Source organism: Somniosus microcephalus, unplaced genomic scaffold (genome assembly GCF_052327205.1).
Source record: "Somniosus microcephalus isolate GS21.2 unplaced genomic scaffold, FLI_Smic_1.0 unresolved_chr1, whole genome shotgun sequence".
Taxonomy (NCBI): Eukaryota; Metazoa; Chordata; class Chondrichthyes; order Squaliformes; family Somniosidae; genus Somniosus; species Somniosus microcephalus.
Genome location: NW_028225179.1, coordinates 153,571,259 through 153,592,531, shown reverse-complemented (window position 1 = coordinate 153,592,531; position 21,273 = coordinate 153,571,259). Strand labels below are relative to the sequence as shown.

The 21,273-nt window shown below is 56.3% G+C and overlaps 1 protein-coding gene across 1 annotated transcript in view; it reads left to right on the top strand.

Annotated features, from left to right (window-relative positions):
* The window catches only part of LOC147096269 (butyrophilin subfamily 3 member A3-like), a 57,978-nt gene extending 41,157 nt beyond the window's left edge, over positions 1 to 16,821 (top strand). The window contains exons 10-12 of the mRNA XM_085975126.1: positions 9,177 to 9,203; positions 9,868 to 9,894; positions 13,197 to 16,821. Coding sequence (XP_085831252.1) covers positions 9,177 to 9,203; positions 9,868 to 9,894; positions 13,197 to 13,711 — 569 coding nt within the window. The 3' untranslated portion in view covers positions 13,712 to 16,821. The remainder of the gene's footprint in view (positions 1 to 9,176; positions 9,204 to 9,867; positions 9,895 to 13,196) is intronic.
* Positions 16,822 to 21,273: the final 4,452 nt, after the last annotated feature.

Sequence of the window (21,273 nt, the reverse complement as noted above, 5' to 3'; positions counted from 1 at the left end):
CTCGCTCTCTCTCTCTCTCTCGCGCTCTCTCTCTCGCGCTCGCTCTCTGTCTCCCTCTCTCGCGCTCTCTCTCGCGCTCTCTCTCTCGCGCTCTCTCTCTCGCGCTCTCTCTCTCTCATGCTCTCTCTCTCTCGCGCTCTCTCTCTCGCTCTCTCTCTCGCGCACTCTCTCGCTCTCTCTCGCGCGCTCTCTCTCTCGCGCTCTCTCTCTCTCGCGCTCTCTCTCTCTCGCGCTCTCTCTCTCTCGCTCGCTCTCGCGCTCGCTCTCGCGCGCTCTCTCTCTCGCGCTCGCTCTCGCGCGCTCACTCTCGCGCGCTCTCTCGCGCTCACTCTCGCGCGCTCTCTCGCGCTCACTCTCGCGCGCTCTCTCGCGCTCTCTCTCGCTCTCTCTCTCGCACTCTCTCTCATGCTGTCTCTCTCGCGCTCTCTCTCTCGCGCGCACTCTCTCTCTCGCGCTCTCTCTCTTGCGCGCTCTCTGTCTCGCATGCTCTCTCGTGCGCTCTCTCTCACGCGCTCTCTCTCTCCCTCTCTCTCACGCTCTCTCTCTCTCTCGCGCTCTCTCTCTCTCGCGCTCTCTCTCTCTCTCGTGCGCTCTCTCTCTCGTGCTCTCTCTCTCGCGCTCTCTCTCTCTTTCGCGCTCTCTCTCTCGCGCTCTCTCTCTCTCGCGCTCTCTCTCTCTCGCGCTCTCTCCTCTCGCGCTCTCTCTCTCACGCTCTCTCGCACTCTCTCTTGCGCTCTCTCTTGTGCTCTCTGTCTCCCTCTCTCACGCTCTCTCTTTCGCGCTCTCTCTCTCGCGCTCTCTCGCTCTCGCGCTCTCTCTCTCTCGCGCTCTCTCTCTCGCGCTCTCTCTCTCACGCTCTCTCTCTCGCACTCTCTCTCTCTCTCGCGCTCTCTCTCTCGCACTCTCTATCTCGCTCTCTCTCTCTCTCTCGCACTCTCTCTCGCGCTCTCTCTCTCGCGCTCTCACTCTCGCACTCTCTATCTCGCTCTCTCTCTCTCTCTCGCGCTCTCTCTCTCGCACTCTCTATCTCGCTCTCTCTCTCTCTCTCGCGCTCTCTCTCTCGCGCTCTCTCTCTCTCGCGCTCGCTCTCTGTCTCCCTCTCTCGCGCTCTCTCTCGCGCTCTCTCTCTCGCGCTCTCTCTCTCGCGCTCTCTCTCTCTCATGCTCTCTCTCTCTCGCGCTCTCTCTCTCGCTCTCTCTCTCGCGCACTCTCTCGCTCTCTCTCGCGCGCTCTCTCTCTCGCGCTCTCTCTCTCTCTCGCGCTCTCTCTCTCTCGCGCTCTCTCTCTCTCGCTCGCTCTCGCGCTCGCTCTCGCGCGCTCTCTCTCTCGCGCTCGCTCTCGCGCGCTCACTCTCGCGCGCTCTCTCGCGCTCACTCTCGCGCGCTCTCTCGCGCTCACTCTCGCGCGCTCTCTCGCGCTCTCTCTCGCTCTCTCTCTCGCACTCTCTCTCATGCTGTCTCTCTCGCGCTCTCTCTCTCGCGCGCACTCTCTCTCTCGCGCTCTCTCTCTTGCGCGCTCTCTGTCTCGCATGCTCTCTCGTGCGCTCTCTCTCACGCGCTCTCTCTCTCCCTCTCTCTCACGCTCTCTCTCTCTCTCGCGCTCTCTCTCTCTCGCGCTCTCTCTCTCTCTCGTGCGCTCTCTCTCTCGTGCTCTCTCTCTCGCGCTCTCTCTCTCTTTCGCGCTCTCTCTCTCGCGCTCTCTCTCTCTCGCGCTCTCTCTCTCTCGCGCTCTCTCTCTCGCGCTCTCTCTCTCACGCTCTCTCGCACTCTCTCTTGCGCTCTCTCTTGTGCTCTCTGTCTCCCTCTCTCACGCTCTCTCTTTCGCGCTCTCTCTCTCGCGCTCTCTCGCTCTCGCGCTCTCTCTCTCTCGCGCTCTCTCTCTCGCGCTCTCTCTCTCACGCTCTCTCGCACTCTCTCTTGCGCTCTCTCTCGTGCTCTCTGTCTCCCTCTCTCACGCTCTCTCTTTCGCGCTCTCTCTCTCGCGCTCTCTCGCTCTCGCACTCTTTCGCTCTCTCGCTTTCTCTCTTGCGCTCTCTCTCGCGCTCTCTCGCGCTCTCTCTCTGTCGCGCTCTCTCTGTCGCGCTCTCTCTGTCGCGCTCTCTCTCTCGCGCGCTCTCTCTCTCTCGCGCTCTCGCTCTCTCTCTCGCGCTCTCTCTCTCGCGCTCTCTCTCTCGCGCGCTCTCTCTCTCGCGCTCTCTCTCTCGCGCTCTCTCTCTCTCTCGGGCTCTCTCTCTCTCGCTCTCTCTCTCTCTCGTGCTCTCTCTCTCTCTCTCGCGCTCTCTCTCGCGCTCTCTCGCGCGCTCTCTCGCGCTCGCTCTCTCGCGCTCTCTCTCGCGCTATCTCGCACGCTCTCTCGCGCTCGCTCTCTCGCGCTCTCTCTCTCGCGCTCTCTCGCGCTCTCTCGCGCGCTCTCTCTCGCGCTCTCTCTCTCGCGCTCTCTCTCTCGCGCTCTCTCTCTCTCTCTCGTGCTCTCTCTCTCGCTCTCTCTCTCACTCGTGCTCTCTCTCTCGCGCTCTCTCTCTCTCGCGCTCTCTCTCTCGCGCTCTCTCGCGCGCGTTCTCGCGCTCTCTCTCGCGCGCTCTCTCTCTCGCGCTCTCTCTCTCCCACACGCTCTCTCACGCTCTCTCGCGCTCTCTCTCTCTCTCACGCTCTCTCGCGCTCTCTCTCTCTGGCGCTCTCTCTCGCTCTCTCTCACGCTCTCTCTCTCGCTCTCTCTCACGCTCTCTCTCGCGCTCTCTCTCGCGCGCTCTCTCGCTCTCTCTCTCGCGCTCTCTCTCTCTCTCGCGCGCTCTCTCTCTCTCTCGCGCTCTCTCTCTCGCGCTCTCTCTCTCTCGCGCGCTCTCTCTCTCTCTTGCGCTCTCTCTCTCTCGCGCTCTCTCTCTCTCTCGTGCTCTCTCTCTCTCTCTCTCGCGCGCTCCCTCTCGCGCTCTCTCCCTCTATCTCACGCGCTCTCTCTCTATCGCACTCTCTCTCTCGCGCTCTCTCTCTCTCTCTCGCGCTCTCTCTCTCGCGCTCTCTCCCTCTATCTCACGCGCTCTCTCTCTCTCTCGCGCTCTCTCTCGCACTCTCTCTCGCGCTCTCTCTCGCGCGCTATCTCTCTCACGCTCTCTCTCTCGCGCTCTCTACCTCTCTCTCTCTACCTCTCTCTCTCTCACTCTCTCTCTCTCGCGCTCTCTCTCTCTCGCACTCTCTCTCTCGCTCTCTCTCTCTCGCGCTCTCTACCTCTCTCTCTCTCGCCCTCTCTCTCTCGCGCTCTCTCTCTCTCGCGCTCTCTCTCTCTTGCTCTCTCTCTCGCGCTCTCTCTCTCGCGCTCTCTCTCTCGCGCTCTCTCTCTCTCTCTCTCAGCGCTCTCTCTCTCTCTCTCTCGCGCTCTCTCTCACGCTCTCCCTCTCGCGCTCTCTCCCTCTATCTCACGCGCTCTCTCTCTCTCTCGCGCTCTCTCTCACGCTCTCTCTCTCTCTCGTGCGCTCTCTCTCTCGCGCTCTCTCTCTCGCGCTCTCTCCCTCTATCTCACGCGCTCTCTCTCTCTCTCGCGCTCTCTCTCTCTCGCGCTCTCTCTCTCGCGCTCTTTCCCTCTATCTCACGCACTCTCTCTCTCTCTCGCGCTCTCTCTCGCGCTCTCTCTCTCGCGCTCTCTCTCTCTCTCTCGCGCTCTCTCTCTCTCGCTCTCTCTCGCTCTCTACCTCTCTCTCTCTCCGCCCTCCCTCTCTCGCGCTCTCTCTCTCTTGCTCTCTCTCGCGCGCTCTCTCTCTCGCGCGCTCTCTCTCTCGCGCTCTCTCTCTCGCGCTCTCTCGCGCTCTCTCTCTCGTGCGCTCTCTCTCTCTCTCGCGCTCTCTCTCTCTCTCTCTCTCGCGCTCTCTCTCTCTCGCGCTCTCTCTCTCTCTCTCTCGCGCTCTCTCTCTCTCGTGCGCTCTCTCTCTCTCTCGCGCTCTCTCTCTCTCGCGCTCTCTCTCGCGCTCTCTCTCTCACGCTCTCTCTCTCTCTCTCGTGCGCTCTCTCTCTCGCGCTCTCTCCCTCTATCTCACGCGCTCTCTCTCTCTCTCGCGCTCTCTCTCGCGCTCTCTCTCTCGCGCTCTCTCTCGCGCTCTCTCGCGCTCTTTCGCTCTATCTCACGCGCTCTCTCTCTCTCTCGCGCTCTCTCTCTCTCGCGCTCTCTCTCTCGCGCTCTCTCTCTCTCTCGCGCTCTCTCTCTCTCGCGCTCTCTCTCTCGCGCTTTCTGTCTCTCTCTCTCTCGCGCGCTCTCTCTCTCTCTCTCACTCTCTCTCGCGCTCTCTCTCTCGCGCTCTCTCCCTCTATCTCACGCGCTCTCTCTCTCTTGCGCTCTCTCTCTCTCGCGCTCTCTCTCTCTCGTGCTCTCTCTCTCTCTCTCGCTCTCTCTCTCTCGCACTCTCTCGCGCTCTCTCTCGCGCTCTCTCTCGCACTCTCTCTCGCACTCTCTCTCTCTCGCTCTCTCTCGCTCGCACTCTCTCACGCTCTCTCTCTCGCACTCTCTCTCTCTCGCGCTCTCTCTCTCTCGTGCTCTCTCTCTCTCTCGCGCTCTCTCTCGCGCTCTCTCTCTCTTGCGCTCTCTCTCTCGCGCTCTCTCTCTCGTGCTCTCTCTCTCTCTCTCTCGCGCTCTCTCGCGCGCTCTCTCTCTCTCGCGCTCTCTCTCGTGCTCTCTCTCTCTCTCTCGCTCTCTCTCTCTCGCACTCTCACGCTCTCTCTCGCGCTCTCTCTCGCACTCTCTCTCTCTCGCTCTCTCTCGCTCGCACTCTCTCACGCTCTCTCTCTCGCACTCTCTCTCTCTCTCTCAGCGCTCTCTCTCTCTCGCGCTCTCTCTCGCGCTCTCCCTCTCGCGCTCTCTCCCTCTATCTCACGCGCTCTCTCTCTCTCTCGCGCTCTCTCTCTCTCTCGCGCTCTCTCACTCTCTCTCGCGCTCTCTCTCACGCTCTCTCTCTCTATCTCACGCGCTCTCTCTCTCTCTCGCGCTCTCTCTCTCGCGCTCTCTCTCACGCTCTCTCTCTCGCGCTCTCTCTCTCTCTCGCGCTCTCTCTCTCTCGCGCTCTCTCTCGCGCTCTCTCTCTCGCGCTCTCTCTCTCGCGCTCTCTCTTGCGCTCTCTCTCTCTCGCGCTCTCTCACTCTCTCTCGCGCTCTCTCCCTCTATCTCACGCGCTCTCTCTTTCTCTCGCGCTCTCTCTCGCGCTCTCTCTCTCGCGCTCTCTCTCTCGCGCTCTCTCTCTCTCGCGCTCTCTCTCTCTCGCGCTCTCTCTCGCGCTCTCTCGCGCTCTCTCTCTCTCGTGCTCTCTCTCTCTCGCGCTCTCTCTCTCTCGTGCTCTCTCTCTCTCTCGCGCTCTCTCTCGCGCTCTCTCTCTCGCGCTCTCTCTCTCGCGCTCTCTCTCTCGCGCTCTCTCTCTCTCGCACTCTCTCTCTCGCGCTCTCTCTCTCTCGCGCTCTCTCCCTCTCGCGCTCTCTCTCTCTCTCTCTCGCGCTCTCTCTCTCGTGCTCTCTCTCTCTCTCGCGCTCTCTCTCGCGCTCTCGCTCTCTCGCGCTCTCTCTCTCTCACGCTCTCTCTCTCGCGCTCTCTCTCTCTCTCGCGCTCTCTCTCTCTCGCGCTCTCTCTCTCGCGCTCTCTCGCGTTCTCGCGCTCTCTCTCGCGCTCTCTCTCTCGCGCTCTCTCTCTCGCTCTCTCTCTCTCGCTCTCTCTCTCGCGCTCTCTCTCTCTCTCTTGCGCGCTCTCTCTCTCTCGCTCTCTCTCTCGCGCTCTCTCTCTCTCTCTCGCGCTCTCTCTCTCGCGCTCTCTCGCGCGTTCTCTCTCACTCGCTCTCTCTCGCTCGCACTCTCTCACGCTCTCTCGCGCTCTCTCTCTCTCTCTTGCGCTCTCTCTCTCTCTCGCTCTCTCTCTCGCACTCTCTCACGCTCTCTCTCTCGCACTCTCTCGCTCTCTCTCTCGCACTCTCTCTCTCGCTCTCTCTCGCACTCTCTCACGCTCGCTCTCGCGCTCTCTCTCGCACTCTCTCGCGCTCTCTCTCTCGCTCGCACTCTCTCACGCTCTCTCTCTCGCACTCTCTCTCTCGCACTCTCTCTCTCGCGCTCTCTCTCTCGTGCTCTCTACCTCTCATGCTCTCTCTCTCGCTCTCTCTCTCGCGCTCTCTCTCTCGTGCTCTCTCTCGCGCTCTCTCTCTTGCCCTCTCTCGCACTCTCTCACACTCTCTCACGCTCTCTCTCTCGTGCTCTCTCTCGTGCTCTCTCTCTCTCGTGCTCTCTCCCTTGCGCTCTCTCTCTCGTGCTCTCCCTCTCTCTCTCGCGCTCTCTCCCTCGCGCTCTCTCTCTCATGCTCTCTCTCTCGCGCTCTCTCTCTCTCTCGCGCTCTCTCACACTCTCTCGCGCTCTCTCCCTCTATCTCACGCGCTCTCTCTCTCTCTCGCGCTCTCTCTCGCGCTCTCTCTCTCGCGCTCTCTCTCTCGCGCTCTCTCTCGCGCTCTCTCTCTCTCGTGCTCTCTCTCTCGCGCTCTCTCTCTCTCGTGCTCTCTCTCTCTCTCGCGCTCTCTCTCGCGCTCTCTCTCTCGCGCTCTCTCTCTCGCGCTCTCTCTCTCTCGCGCTCTCTCTCTCTCGCACTCTCTCTCTCGCGCTCTCTCTCTCTCTCTCTCGCGCTCTCTCCCTCTCGCGCTCTCTCTCTCTCTCTCTCGCGCTCTCTCTCTCGTGCTCTCTCTCTCTCTCGCGCTCTCTCTCGCGCTCTCGCTCTCTCGCGCTCTCTCTCTCACGCTCTCTCGCGCTCTCTCTCTCTCTCGCGCTCTCTCTCTCGCGCTCTCTCGCGTTCTCGCGCTCTCTCTCGCGCTCTCTCTCTCGCGCTCTCTCTCTCACGCTCTCTCTCGCTCTCTCTCTCGCGCTCTCTCGCGCTCTCTCTCTCTCTTGCGCGCTCTCTCTCTCGCGCTCTCTCTCTCTCTCTCTCGCGCTCTCTCTCTCGCGCTCTCTCGCGCGTTCTCTCTCGCTCGCTCTCTCTCGCTCGCACTCTCTCGCTCGCACTCTCTCATGCTCTCTCGCGCTCTCTCTCTCGCGCTCTCTCTCTCTCTCGCTCTCTCTCTCGCACTCTCTCACGCTCTCTCTCACGCTCTCTCTCTCGCACTCTCTCGCTCTCTCTCTCGCACTCTCTCTCTCGCTCTCTCTCGCACTCTCTCACGCTCGCTCTCGCGCTCTCTCTCGCACTCTCTCTCGCGCTCTCTCTCTCTCGCTCGCACTCTCTCACGCTCTCTCTCTCGCACTCTCTCTCTCGCACTCTCTCTCTCGCGCTCTCTCTCTCGTGCTCTCTACCTCTCTCATGCTCTCTCTCGCGCTCTCTCTCTCGTGCTCTCTCTCGCGCTCTCTCTCTTGCTCTCTCTCGCACTCTCTCACGCTCTCTCTCTCGTGCTCTCTCTCGTGCTCTCTCTCTCTCGTGCTCTCTCCCTTGCGCTCTCTCTCTCGTGCTCTCCCTCTCTCTCTCGCGCTCTCTCCCTCGCGCTCTCTCTCTCATGCTCTCTCTCTCGCAATCTCTCTCTCGTGCTCTCTCTCGCGCTCTCTCTCTCTCGCGCTCTCTCTCTCGCGCTCTCTCTCGCGCTCTCTCTCTCTCACGCTCTCTCTCTCGCGCTCTCTCTCTCGTGCTCTCCCTCTCTCTCGCGCTCTCTCCCTCGCGCGCTCTCTCTCTCGCGCGCTCTCTCTCGCGCTCGCTCTCTCGCGCGCTCTCTCTCTTGCGCGCTCTCTCTCTCGCGCTCGCTCTCTCGCGCGCTCTCTCTCATGCGCGCTCTATCTCTCTTGCGCGCTCTCTCTCTATCTCGCACTCTCTCTCTCTTGCGCACTCTCTCTCTCTCTCTCGCGCTCTCTCTCTCTTGCGCGCTCTCTCTCTCTCTCTCTTGTGCTCTCTCTCTCCCGCCGCTACTTCTGTTTGTCTGTCTCTCCCGCTCTCTCTCTCGCTCTTTCAATCTTGCGCTCTCTCTCTCTCTCTTGCGCTCTCTCTCTCTTGCGCGCTCTCTCTCTCTCTTGCGCTCTCTCTCCCGCCGCTACTTCTGTTTGTCTGTCTCTCTTGCTCTCTCTCTCACTCTTTCAATCTTGCGCTCTCTCTCTTTCTTGCGATCTCTCACGCACTCGCGCTCTCGAGCTCTCTCTTGCGCTCTCTCTCTTGCGCTCTCTTGCACTCTCTCTCGCGCTCTCTCTCTCTTGCGCTCTCTCTCCCGCTGCTACTTCTGTTTGTCTGTCTCTCTCGCTCTTTCAATCTTGCACTCTCTCTCTCTCTCTCTCTCAAGTTTGCAGAAGGAGCAAGGTGGAAGAGCGTTGGAATAGTCGAGTCTGGAGGTAACAAAGGGCATGGATGAGGGTTTCAGCAGCAGATGGGTGGAGTTGGGCGACTTAATGGAGGTGAAAGTAGGCGGTTTTGGTAGGTTCTTTCTGATTGGATGAGCTGTGATGGGGGATGATAGGCTATTTCTGATTGGATGAGCTGTGATGGGGATGATGGGCTATTTCTGATTGGATGAGCTGTGATGGGGATGATGGGCTATTTCTGATTGGATGAGCTGTGGTGGGGATGATGGGCTATTTCTGATTGGATGAGCTGTGATGGGGATGATGGGCTATTTCTGATTGGATGAGCTGTGATGGGGATGATAGGTTTGTTCTGATTGGATGAGCTGTGATGGGGAATGGTAGGCTATTTCTGATTGGAAGAGCTGTGATGGGGATGATAGGCTATTTCTGATTGGATGAGCTGTGATGGGGATGATGGGCTATTTCTGATTGGATGAGCTGTGATGGGGATGATAGGTTTGTTCTGATTGGATGAGCTGTGATGGGGATGATGGGCTATTTCTGATTGGATGAGCTGTGATGGGGATGATAGGTTTGTTCTGATTGGATGAGCTGTGATGGGGATGATAGGCTATTTCTGATTGGATGAGCTGTGATGGGGATGATGGGCTATTTCTGATTGGATGAGCTGTGATGGGGATGATAGGTTTGTTCTGATTGGATGAGCTGTGATGGGGATGATAGGCTATTCCTGATTGGATGAGCTGTGATGGGGAATGATAGGCTATTTCTGATTAGATGAGCTGTGATGGGGATGATAGGTTTGTTCTGATTGAATAGAATGTTGAACATGTCACAACAACCACCCCCCCCCCCCACCCCGCCCACTGTTTTATTGACAAAAGTGTATTTTCTTCATTACAGCTCTGGAGAAGTTCCTCTCTAAAACAGGTAAGTCTCAGATATTTCTGGGCTGGTGCCGCGGCGGTCTGAGAGTGCGTCACCTCCTCAGGGTTCCTCTGTTTCTCTCTCCCCCCAGTACTGCAGTGTGTTACAACATGCGCCTCTCGGACCCAGGCTTGACGGGCTCCTTCTCCTCTCTCTGAGTGGGGCTAGATGGAGCTGTGGGTCATCACATCTCCTGTTGGCGTATTGGAGCTGTCTTTGAATCTAGCCTGGATTGATGGGGTACATCTCTCTCGGTGAAGCAGTGGGTTATCACCCTGCCCTATCACCCATTGCAGTGTTACTCAGCGTTCAGCCTGTACCTGAACGGGGTCTTCTTGGTTCTCAAGCTTGATTTGAAAAAACATTGACCCGTCAAAGCCCATTCCTGTAGAAGGGTGCAACTACCCCAACCCCGACATCCCCACTTTGGGAAGTTTAAAATCCTCCTTTGACATCAATGGAAGGAGAATGGCGGGCAGTGAGCTGCGAATTTCCCATCGGCCGCCCGTTGTGTACGATGTTTCTGGAATATTCTGCCCCGTGTAATACCGACGTTGAATGCATCAATATTTAAAAGCATATTTGTAGGGCTATTAATAGAGCTCTGTTGCAGTGGATTGAATTACTAGTTTGAAGATCCTTTAATATTGCTTGTTTGTCTTTTCAGCTGCGGAGAGAGTCATCACCGCTGCAGGTGAGAAACACATTCCAGTCCTTGTGTCAGATTCTTCCCTCGTTTCCCAGGCCTCAAACTGTGGGTCTCCTCACCTCAGCCACTCCCTTAGGCCTTTTCGTAACCTGATCTCTCCATTTGGACGAGGCCAAACTGGGAGGTCCATCATTGGATGAGATGTCAAACTGGGAGGTCCATCATTGGATGAGATGTCAAACTGGGAGGTCCATCATTGGATGAGATGTCAAACTGGGAGGTCCATCATTGGATGAGATGTCAAACTGGGAGGTTCATCATTGGATGAGATGTCAAACTGGGAGGTCCATCATTGGATGAGATGTCAAACTGGGAGGTCCATCGTTGGATGAGATGTCAAACTGGGAGGTCCACCATTGGATGAGATGTCAAACTGGGAGGTCCATCATTGGATGAGATGTCAAACTGGGAGGTCCATCATTGGATGAGATGTCAAACTGGGAGGTCCATCATTGGATGAGATGTCAAACTGGGAGGTCCATCATTGGATGAGATGTCAAACTGGGAGGTCCATCATTGGATGAGATGTCAAACTGGGAGGTCCATCATTGGATGAGATGTCAAACTGGGAGGTCCATCCTTTGGATGAGATTTCAAACTGGGAGGTCCATCATTGGATGAGATGTCAAACTGGGAGGTCCATCATTGGATGAGATGTCAAACTAGGAGGTCCATCCTTTGGATGAGATGTTAAACTGGGAGATCCATCATTGGATGAGATGTCAAACTAGGAGGTCCATCATTGGATGAGATGTCAAACTAGGAGGTCCATCCTTTGGATGAGATGTTAAACTGGGAGATCCATCATTGGATGAGATGTCAAACTAGGAGGTCCATCATTGGATGAGATGTGAAACTGGGAGATCCATCATTGGATGAGATGTCAAACTAGGAGGTCCATCCTTTGGATGAGATGTCAAACTGGGAGGGAGCACCCTTTGGACGAGATGTCAACCCGAGGCCCCATCTGCCTGTCGTGGCGGTACAGGTGGATATTCAAGATCCCACGGCACTATTGGAAGAGCAGGGCATACTCCTGGTATCCTGGGCCAACACCACCAAAAACCCGTACATTCATCTTGTCTGGTGGTCCAGTTGGTAGATCGTTTTGCCTCCACGACCTGCAGTCACGACAAACTAATTGCCCGAGGCACATCTCGACGTGAAAACGCGAAACGCAAATGCGGTGATAAAAGAGATGTTGCACCTCAGATGGTGAAGTGTCGGCAGAGAAAACCAGCACCGAAGCTTCGCAAGTCGCGGCCCTGGCTCGTGGTCAGCGGCCAGAGCTCTGCTCCTGAGTTCCACACGTAGGAAATATAGGAAACTCAGCAGCCAATTTGCGCACAGCAAGATCTCAAAAAAACAGCAATGACCAGTTCATCTGTGTTGGTGCTGTTGGCTGAGGGATAAATATTGGCCAGGATTCCGAGGCGAACTCCCCTGCTTTTCTTCGAAATAGTGGCCGTGGGATCTTTTACGTCCACCCGAGAGGGCAGACGGGGGCCTCGGTTTAACGCCTCATCTGAAAGACAGCACCTCCGACAGTGCTGCGCTCCCTCGGTACTGCACCGGTGTGTCGGCCTGGATTATCAGCTCAAGTCTGTGTAGTGGGGACTACGAACCCATGGACCTTCTGACTCCGAGGCGAGAGCGATGCCCAGAGACACACAGGTGAACTTGTACCTATACGGCGGTGTTAATGAGAAACGGCTCGTGGCGCGCTCGTCTTTGTTGCGTAACAAACGCAGCGGCCAACTCGGGCATGGCCCGGTGACGACAGACGGCAAATGAGATGGCTCGCCGCGTCCGTCCTGACTTAAAGTTTCCCAACCCACGGAATTGCGGCAGGAAACTAACCGACTGCGCGTCGGATTCTTGAAGGAGATTGAATTGGGGTCGCAGGGGTGTCTCGCAAAATGGGCGTGGGCGGATGGGACGGGACGGGACAGTTCTGGAGCGTTGCCGGCGATGAAATTGGCGAGGAGCCGCGCCAACACTGGGGCTCCGTGCGGAGCGAGCGCGGGAATGGCGCTCGCTATTTACCTCCCGTGAACGTGGTTGGAGGCGAAATGCCGGGCGATGCGTGAACGATACTACGACAAACCGCCTGGTCTGTGTAAGACCCCCCCAACCCCACAATCACCCCAATCCCCCACCTCCCCCCCTGAATCCCCCACCCCCCCAATCCCCCACCTCCCCATCCCCCACCTCCCCCCCCCAATCCCCCACCTCTCCCCCCCAATCCCCCACCACCCGCCCAATCCCCCACCTCCCGCCCCAATCCCCCACCTCCCCACCAATCCCCCAACTCCCTCCCCCCCAATCCCCCACCTCCCCGCAATCCCCCACCTCCGCGCTGCACCCCCTCCACGGCCAATATATTCTTCCTGAGGTGCGGTGCCCAGAACTGAACAGAGTTAATCCAAAAGCCTTTCCACCATCTACAGGGCACAAGTCAGGAGTGTGATGGAATACTCTCCACTTGCCTCGATGAGTGCAGCTCCAACAACACTCAAGAAGCTCGACACCATCCAGGACAAAGCAGCCCGCTTGATTGGCATCCCATCCACCACCTTAAACATTCACTCCCTCCACCACCGGCGTACCGTGGCTGCAGTGTGTACCATCTACAAGATGCACTGCAGCAACTCGCCAAGGCTGCTTTGAACGCACCTCCCAAACCCACAACTTCTTCCACCTAGAAGGACAAGGGCAGCAGGCGCATGGGAACTCCACCACCTCCAAGTTCCCCTCCAAGTCACACACCATCCTGCCTTAGAAATATATCGCTGATCCTTCATCGTCGCTGGGTCAAAATCCTGGAACTCCCTCCCTAACAGCACTGTGGGAGTACCTTTACCTCACGGACTGCACTGGTTCAAGAAGGTGGTTCACCACCACCTTCTCGAAGGCAATTAGGGATGGCCAATAAATGCTGGCCTTGTCAGCGACGCCCACATCCCATAAACGAATATTTTTAAAAAGCTGGGGTCTGACCAGAGCTTTATACAACTGTAGCAAACTTCTGCCCTTGTGTATTCCAACTTCCTTAAGAGAAAGGCCAGCATATGGGGAAAGAGCAGGGCAGTGGGATTAATTGGATAGCTCTACCAAAGAGCCGGCACAGGCACGATGGGCCAAATGGCCTCCTTCTGCACGTCTCATTCTATGATTCCGTTAGCCTATTTAATTATGTTGTGTGCCTGTTCGCTCGTGTTTGGTGATTTCTGTACAATGCTTGAAGTTCACGTCCAAGGTCTGACCTCTGATCTCTGTGTTGGCAGTTCCCGTGACCTTCGACTCAGAGACCGCCAACCGCTCTCTGACGGTCTCGGCGGACCGGCTGGTCGTGTCGTTCAACGAGGATTGGCAGGACGTGCCTGTCAACTCGAAGCGGTTCGACTTCAGGCTCTTTGTGATGGCGACGGAAGGGTATCTGAGCGGGTGCCAGTACTGGGAGGTGTTTGTGGGCAGCAAGCCGGAGTGGGATCTGGGAGTGATCAGGGAGTCCATCCCCAGGAATGAGTGGACCGCACTGAGCCCGGGGAATGGTTACTGGACTATCGGCAAGCGCAGCGATTCCTACGAGGCCAATGACGTGACTCCCCGGCCAATCAAGGGGAGGGCGACCGCCCAGATCATCGGCATTCACCTGAACTGGGAGGAGGGGAAGGTTCAGTTCTACAACGCTGACGACATGGCCCATATCTACACCTTCACCGCGACATTCACCGAGAAAATCTACCCATTCTTCAGCCCTTGGGGATCCCGGGAGATAATGAAAATCTCTCCCCTTTAACTCCGCACGTCTAGCCATTGTTCACAAACTGGGGCTGACCCGAGTGACCGTGGACAATAAGGATGGGCAACAGGACAAGCTGCTAAACCGATTCTCGTTCGCAAAAACAGTGGTCAAGTATTAGCCTGGCAAGTGGCAAGGACAATGTTGTTCATCTTTTAAATGGAATTCAAGGTTCGAAGCCTTGGTGATATTCACGGGATGTTGGCGTCGCTGGCAAGGCCGGCATTTATTGCCCATCCCTAATTACCCTTTTTGGTGGTGAGCTGCCGCCTTGAACCGCTGCAATTCCTCACGGTTTGATACAACTGAGTGGCTTGTTGGGCCATTTCAGAGGGCAGCTAAGAGTCAACCACATTGTTGTGGGTCTGGAGTCACATGTAGGCCAGACCGGGTAAGGACGGCAGATTTCCTTCCCTAAAGGACATTCGTGAACCAGATGGGTTTTTACGACAATCCGATAGTTTCATGGTTACCATCACTAATGCTAGCTTTTTATTCCTGATTTATTTAATTAACTGAATTTAAATTCCCCAGCTGCCGTGGTGGGATTTGAACTCGCGTCTCCGAATCATTAGTCCAGGCCTCTGGATTACTAGCCCAGTCACAAAACCACTATGCTACCGTTCAGGACTTGCGCGGTGAAGCAAGTTAATTATGCAAAGTGAAAAAAATGTACATGAACAGTGTAGAAGGCCGAGGCCAGAGTGGGATGTGGAATTAAAATGGCAAGCGAACGGAAGCTCAGGGTCACGCTTGCAGCCTGTACGAAGGTGTTCCGCAAAGCGATCACCTAATCTGCGTTTGGTCTCCTCAATGTGAGGGTGGGACCCCCGGCTGATACCCGCATCTCTTCCCCCCCCCCACCACCCCCGACCCCTCCCTCTGCCTCCTTGGTGAGTGATCCTTATCCCAACACTAATGTAACTGGTACAAAAAGCGAAAAACTGCAGATGCTGGAAATCTGAAATAAAAACAGAAAATGCTGGAAATACTCGGGCAGCATCTGTGGAGAGAGAAAGGGAGTTGACGTTTCAGGTCGATGACCCTTCGTCAGAACGTCTGACAGAAGGGTCATCGATCTGAAACATTAACTCTGTTTCTCTCTCTACAGATGCTGCCTGACCTGCTGAGTGTTTCCAGCATTTTCTGTTTGTATTACTAATGTAACTGGTCCTTCTGTGACAAAGAGAGAAAAAATTAAAGCTTCATGCACATTTAAACCTATCTAATGGGATTATTTCTTGTGACCTTAATAACCGAATAGTTATCATCCAAAAAAAGAAAGTCTCTTTCCTCCTAACTTTCCCAGCCCTGCTCCACCACAACATGGACAACAAACATTCCAAGTCCAAACGCGAGCAGAAGGAGCTAACATCAAGACCTGTGAAACCCTGTTTGGATGATCATCGCATGAATTTGTCTTTTCGCATGTTTCATTGTAGTTCTGAATCCTAATTTCATTCCTATTCAGTCCGACACATTTTTCAAAAGGGCCCTTTTTAAAGGAACATGGATATAGAATATATGTAGTTAAAATATTTTTGTAAGCATCTTTAGTGCACCAAGTATCACACGACGTAATTTATGAAATGTATATGCAGCAACCACAAAATTGATTTTCTCAGCTTTAAGATATTAATGTTGCACCGACGAATATATGCAAGATGGAAACCGAGCCAAGCTTGGCTCGTAATATTTTATAGGTGTGATTTTCTTCTAAATGAAGGATGTTCTTGAACCTTAAAGTCAGCTCTTGGGGAAAGCTAAAATGTGCAATTTTCACAGAATCACAGAAACCCCACATTGCAGATAGAGGCCATTTCGGCCCATCGAGCCTGCACCGACGCATATCCCACCCGATCCCCGTAACCCCTACACCAACACATATCCCACCCTATCCCCGTAACCCCACGTATTTAATCCCCCTAACACTAAGGGTCAATTTATCATAGCCAATCAACCTAACCCGCACATCTTTGGACTGTGGGAGGAAACCGGAGCACCCGGAGGAAACCCACGCAAACACGAGGAGAATGTGCAAACTCCACACAGACAGTCGCCCGAGGCCGGATTCGAACCCGGGTCCCTGGCGCTGTGAGGCAGCAGTGCTAACCACTATGCCACCGTGTGCCAAATTGTTTAGTCCTGTGTTCTAACTTGAGCAAAAAAAAATTCTAGCTTTATATTCTGAAATGGGATCTTAAAAAATAAAAGTAGAAAAACCTTAAGTTCCTTCAGCTCCAGTTTGTTAGATGCTCAGTTTCTTGCATGGGTATAATTCAAGTTAAACCATAATAAACAATGGAGTTACACACACCACCAGATGAAACTGGAGCTATTAAGATGCCCATTTTTGGGTGGGTTGGGGGAGGGGTGGGAAAGAGACGATACTATTTTGGACTCCACAGGAAACACCTGAGTTTAACATTTGATGCATCTTTTAATGTTTAATGCCTTTGTTACTACAGTGTTATAGCCTATGAAACCCAGGCAGAGAGGACCTGCGGGAAGGAGGGAGGAGGACAGTAGGTGTGTGTGTGTGTGTGTGTGTTAGGCCGATGTAGCAGAGCCTGACTGCCTAAGAAGAAGAACTGTTCCTTCTGTGCAGAAAAGTTAACAAGAAAGATAAATGAAGTTCGCCATTGTTTTGATTTATTGTGCATTGTATGTCGTGCTGTAGGTCTAAACATCACATTGTTCAAAACTCCAAGGTTCTTCTGACCAATGTTCCCTTTAAGCGGCGCGGCCGAGTGCACTGGAGGTCTCCGCAGTCCGCACTTAAATGGGAAAACCGCGCATGCGCCCAATTTTGAATGGGCCGCACAGCCCCCCCAAAAATTAGAGGGAACATTGGTTAAGACTAAACCTAAAGGTGGAGTTTTTTTAAGCACAGGAAAGGAAGAGGCCGTTCACCCCACCTTCCCTGTGCTGAACTTGAGCCCTTGTGGGGACCTTATTCCGGGAAAAAAATCCCAAATTCCTGCTATTGCTCCCCCAATTGTCCGGCTTCCTTAACGCACCTAAGGTCTTTTGTTCTGTTCATACCATGGTCTTTAAGAGTTTTCTGGATCGGCGTGGAAATTGTTAATAAAGTATAATTGAATGTTCAGAGTTGCATTGCTGCATTTGCACACGCGTTCAGTTAAACCCAGCAGCTAGTTCGGTTCGCGGGTGAAGTAGAGTCTCTAACCCTCCAGCACTGTCCCGGGTGAAGTAGAGTCTCCAACTCTCCGGGACTGTCCCGGGTGAAGTAGAGTCTCCAACCCTCCAGCACTGTCCCGGGTGAAGTAGAGTCTCCAACCCTCCAGCACTGTCCCGGGTGAAGTAGAGTCTCCAACCCTCCAGCACTGTCGCAGGTGAAGTCGAGTCTCCAAACCTCCAGCACTGTCCCGGGTGAAGTAGAGTTTGCAACCCTCCGGGACTGTCCCGGGTGAAGTAGAGTCTCCAACCCTCCAGCACTGTCCCGGGTGAAGTAGAGTCTCCAACCCTCCAGCACTGTCCCGGGTGAAGTAGAGTCTCCAACCCTCCAGGACTGTCCCGGGTGAAGTAGAGTCTCCAACCCTCCAGCACTGTCCCGGGTGAAGGAGAGTCTCCAACTCTCCGGGCCTGTCCCGGGTGAAGTAGAGTCTCCAACCCTCCGGGACTGTCCCGGGTGAAGTAGAGTCTCCAACCCTCCAGCACTGTCCCGGGTGAAGTAGAGTCTCCAACCCTCCGGGACTGTCCCAGGTGAAGTAGAGTCTCCAACCCTCCGGGACTGTCCTGGGTGAAGTAGAGTCTCCAACCCTCCAGGACTGTCCCGGGTGAAGTAGAGTCTCCAACCCTCCAGCACTGTCCCAGGTGAAGTAGAGTCTCCAACCCTCCGGGACTGTCCCGGGTGAAGTAGAGTCTCCAACCCTCCAGGACTGTCCCGGGTGAAGTAGAGTCTCCAACCCTCCAGCACTGTCCCAGGTGAAGTAGAGTCTCCAACCCTCCGGGACTGTCCCGGGTGAAGTAGAGTCTCCAACCCTCCGGCACTGTCCCGGGTGAAGTAGAGTCTCCAACCCTCCAGGACTGTCCCGGGTGAAGTAGAGTCTCCAACCCTCCAGGACTGTCCCGGGTGAAGTAGAGTCTCCAACCCTCCAGCACTGTCCCGGGTGAAGTAGAGTCTCCAACCCTCCAGCACTGTCCCGGGTGAAGTAGAGTCTCCAACCCTCCAGGACTGTCCCGGGTGAAGTAGAGTCTCCAACCCTCCAGCACTGTCCCGGGTGAAGTAGAGTCTCCAACCCTCCAGCACTGTCCCGGGTGAAGTAGAGTCTCCAACCCTCCGGGACTGTCCCGGGTGAAGTAGAGTCTCCAACCCTCCAGGACTGTCCTGGGTGAAGTGGAGTCTCCAACCCTCCAGCACTGTCCCGGGTGAAGTAGAATCTCCAACCCCCCCGGACTGTCCCGGGTGAAGTAGAGTCTCCAACCCTCCAGGACTGTCCCGGGTGAAGTACAGTCTCCAACCCTCCAGGACTGTCCCGGGTGAAGTAGAGTCTCCAACCCTCCAGCACTGTCCCGGGTGAAGTAGAGTCTCCAAACCTCCAGCACTGTCCCGGGTGAAGTAGAGTCTCCAGCACTGTCCCGGGTGAAGTCGAGTCTCCAACCCTCCGGGACTGTCCCGGGTGAAGTCGAGTCTCCAACCCTCCGGGACTGTCCCGGGTGAAGTAGAGTCTCCAACCCTCCAGGACTGTCCCGGGTGAAGTAGAGTCTCCAACCCTCCAGCACTGTCCCGGGTGAAGTAGAGTCTCCAACTCTCTGGGACTGTCCCGGGTGAAGTAGAGTCTCCAGCACTGTCCCGGGTGAAGTAGAGTCTCCAACCCTCCGGAACTGTCCCGGGTGAAGTAGAGTCTCCAACCCTCCGGGACTGTCCCGGGTGAAGTAGAGTCTCCAACCCTCCAGCACTGTCCCGGGTGAAGTAGAGTCTCCAACCCTCCAGCACTGTCCCGGGTGAAGTAGCGTCTCCAACCCTCCAGGACTGTCCCGGGTGAAGTCGAGTCTCCAACCCTCCGGGACTGTCCCGGGTGAAGTAGTGTCTCCAACCCTCCAGGACTGTCCCGGGTGAAATAGAGTCTCCAACCCTCCAGCACTGTCCCGGGTGAAGTAGAGTCTCCAACCCTCCAGGACTGTCCCGGGTGAAGTAGAGTCTCCAACCCTCCAGCACTGTCCCGGGTGAAGGAGAGTCTCCAACTCTCCGGGCCTGTCCCGGGTGAAGTAGAGTCTCCAACCCTCCGGGACTGTCCCGGGTGAAGTAGAGTCTCCAACCCTCCAGCACTGTCCCGGGTGAAGTAGAGTCTCCAACCCTCCGGGACTGTCCCAGGTGAAGTAGAGTCTCCAACCCTCCGGGACTGTCCTGGGTGAAGTAGAGTCTCCAACCCTCCAGGACTGTCCCGGGTGAAGTAGAGTCTCCAACCCTCCAGCACTGTCCCAGGTGAAGTAGAGTCTCCAACCCTCCGGGACTGTCCCGGGTGAAGTAGAGTCTCCAACCCTCCAGGACTGTCCCGGGTGAAGTAGAGTCTCCAACCCTCCAGCACTGTCCCAGGTGAAGTAGAGTCTCCAACCCTCCGGGACTGTCCCGGGTGAAGTAGAGTCTCCAACCCTCCGGCACTGTCCCGGGTGAAGTAGAGTCTCCAACCCTCCAGGACTGTCCCGGGTGAAGTAGAGTCTCCAACCCTCCAGGACTGTCCCGGGTGAAGTAGAGTCTCCAACCCTCCAGCACTGTCCCGGGTGAAGTAGAGTCTCCAACCCTCCAGCACTGTCCCGGGTGAAGTAGAGTCTCCAACCCTCCAGGACTGTCCCGGGTGAAGTAGAGTCTCCAACCCTCCAGCACTGTCCCGGGTGAAGTAGAGTCTCCAACCCTCCAGCACTGTCCCGGGTGAAGTAGAGTCTCCAACCCTCCGGGACTGTCCCGGGTGAAGTAGAGTCTCCAACCCTCCAGGACTGTCCTGGGTGAAGTGGAGTCTCCAACCCTCCAGCACTGTCCCGGGTGAAGTAGAATCTCCAACCCCCCCGGACTGTCCCGGGTGAAGTAGAGTCTCCAACCCTCCAGGACTGTCCCGGGTGAAGTACAGTCTCCAACCCTCCAGGACTGTCCCGGGTGAAGTAGAGTCTCCAACCCTCCAGCACTGTCCCGGGTGAAGTAGAGTCTCCAAACCTCCAGCACTGTCCCGGGTGAAGTAGAGTCTCCAGCACTGTCCCGGGTGAAGTCGAGTCTCCAACCCTCCGGGACTGTCCCGGGTGAAGTCGAGTCTCCAACCCTCCGGGACTGTCCCGGGTGAAGTAGAGTCTCCAACCCTCCAGGACTGTCCCGGGTGAAGTAGAGTCTCCAACCCTCCAGCACTGTCCCGGGTGAAGTAGAGTCTCCAACTCTCTGGGACTGTCCCGGGTGAAGTAGAGTCTCCAGCACTGTCCCGGGTGAAGTAGAGTCTCCAACCCTCCGGAACTGTCCCGGGTGAAGTAGAGTCTCCAACCCTCCGGGACTGTCCCGGGTGAAGTAGAGTCTCCAACCCTCCAGCACTGTCCCGGGTGAAGTAGAGTCTCCAACCCTCCAGCACTGTCCCGGGTGAAGTAGCGTCTCCAACCCTCCAGGACTGTCCCGGGTGAAGTCGAGTCTCCAACCCTCCGGGACTGTCCCGGGTGAAGTAGTGTCTCCAACCCTCCAGGACTGTCCCGGGTGAAATAGAGTCTCCAACCCTCCAGCACTGTCCCGGGTGAAGTAGAGTCTCCAACCCTCCAGCACTGTCCCGGGTGAAGTAGAGTCTCCAGCAGTGTCCCGGGTGAAGTCGAGTCTCCAACCCTCCGGGACTGTCCCGGGTGAAGTAGAGTCTCCAACCCTCTGGCACTGTCCCGGGTGAAGTTGTGTCTCCAACCCTCCAGCACTGTCCCGGGTGAAGTAGAGTCTCCAACCCTCCCGGACTGTCCCGGGTGAAGTAGAGTCTCCAACCCTCCAGCACTGTCCCGGGTGAAGTAGAGTCTCCAACCCTCCGGGACTGTCCCGGGTGAAGTCAAGTCTTCAACCCTCCCGGACTGTCCCGGGTGAAGTAGAGTCTCCAACCCTCCAGCACTGTCCCGGGTGAAGTAGAGTCTCCAACCCTCCAGCACTGTCCCGGGTGAAGTAGAGTCTCCAACCCTCCAGTACTGTCCCGGGTGAAGTAGAGTCTCCAACCCTCCAGCACTGTCCCGGGTGAAGTAGAGTCTCCAACCCTCCAGCACTGTCCCGGGTGAAGTAGAGTCTCCAAACCTCCGGGACTGTCCCGGGTGAAGTAGAGTCTCCAACCCTCCGGGACTGTCCTGGTTGAAGTAGCGTCTCCAACCCTCCAGCACTGTCCCGGGTGAAGTAGAGTCTCCAACCCTCCCGGACTGTCCCGGGTGAAGTAGAGTCTCCAACCCTCCAGGACTGTCCCGGGTGAAGTAGAGTCTCCAACCCTCCAGGACTGTCCCGGGTGAAGTAGAGTCTCCAACCCTCCAGGACTGTCCCGGGTGAAGTAGAGTCTCCAACCCTCCGGGACTGTCCCGGGTGAAGTAGAGTCTCCAACCCTCCA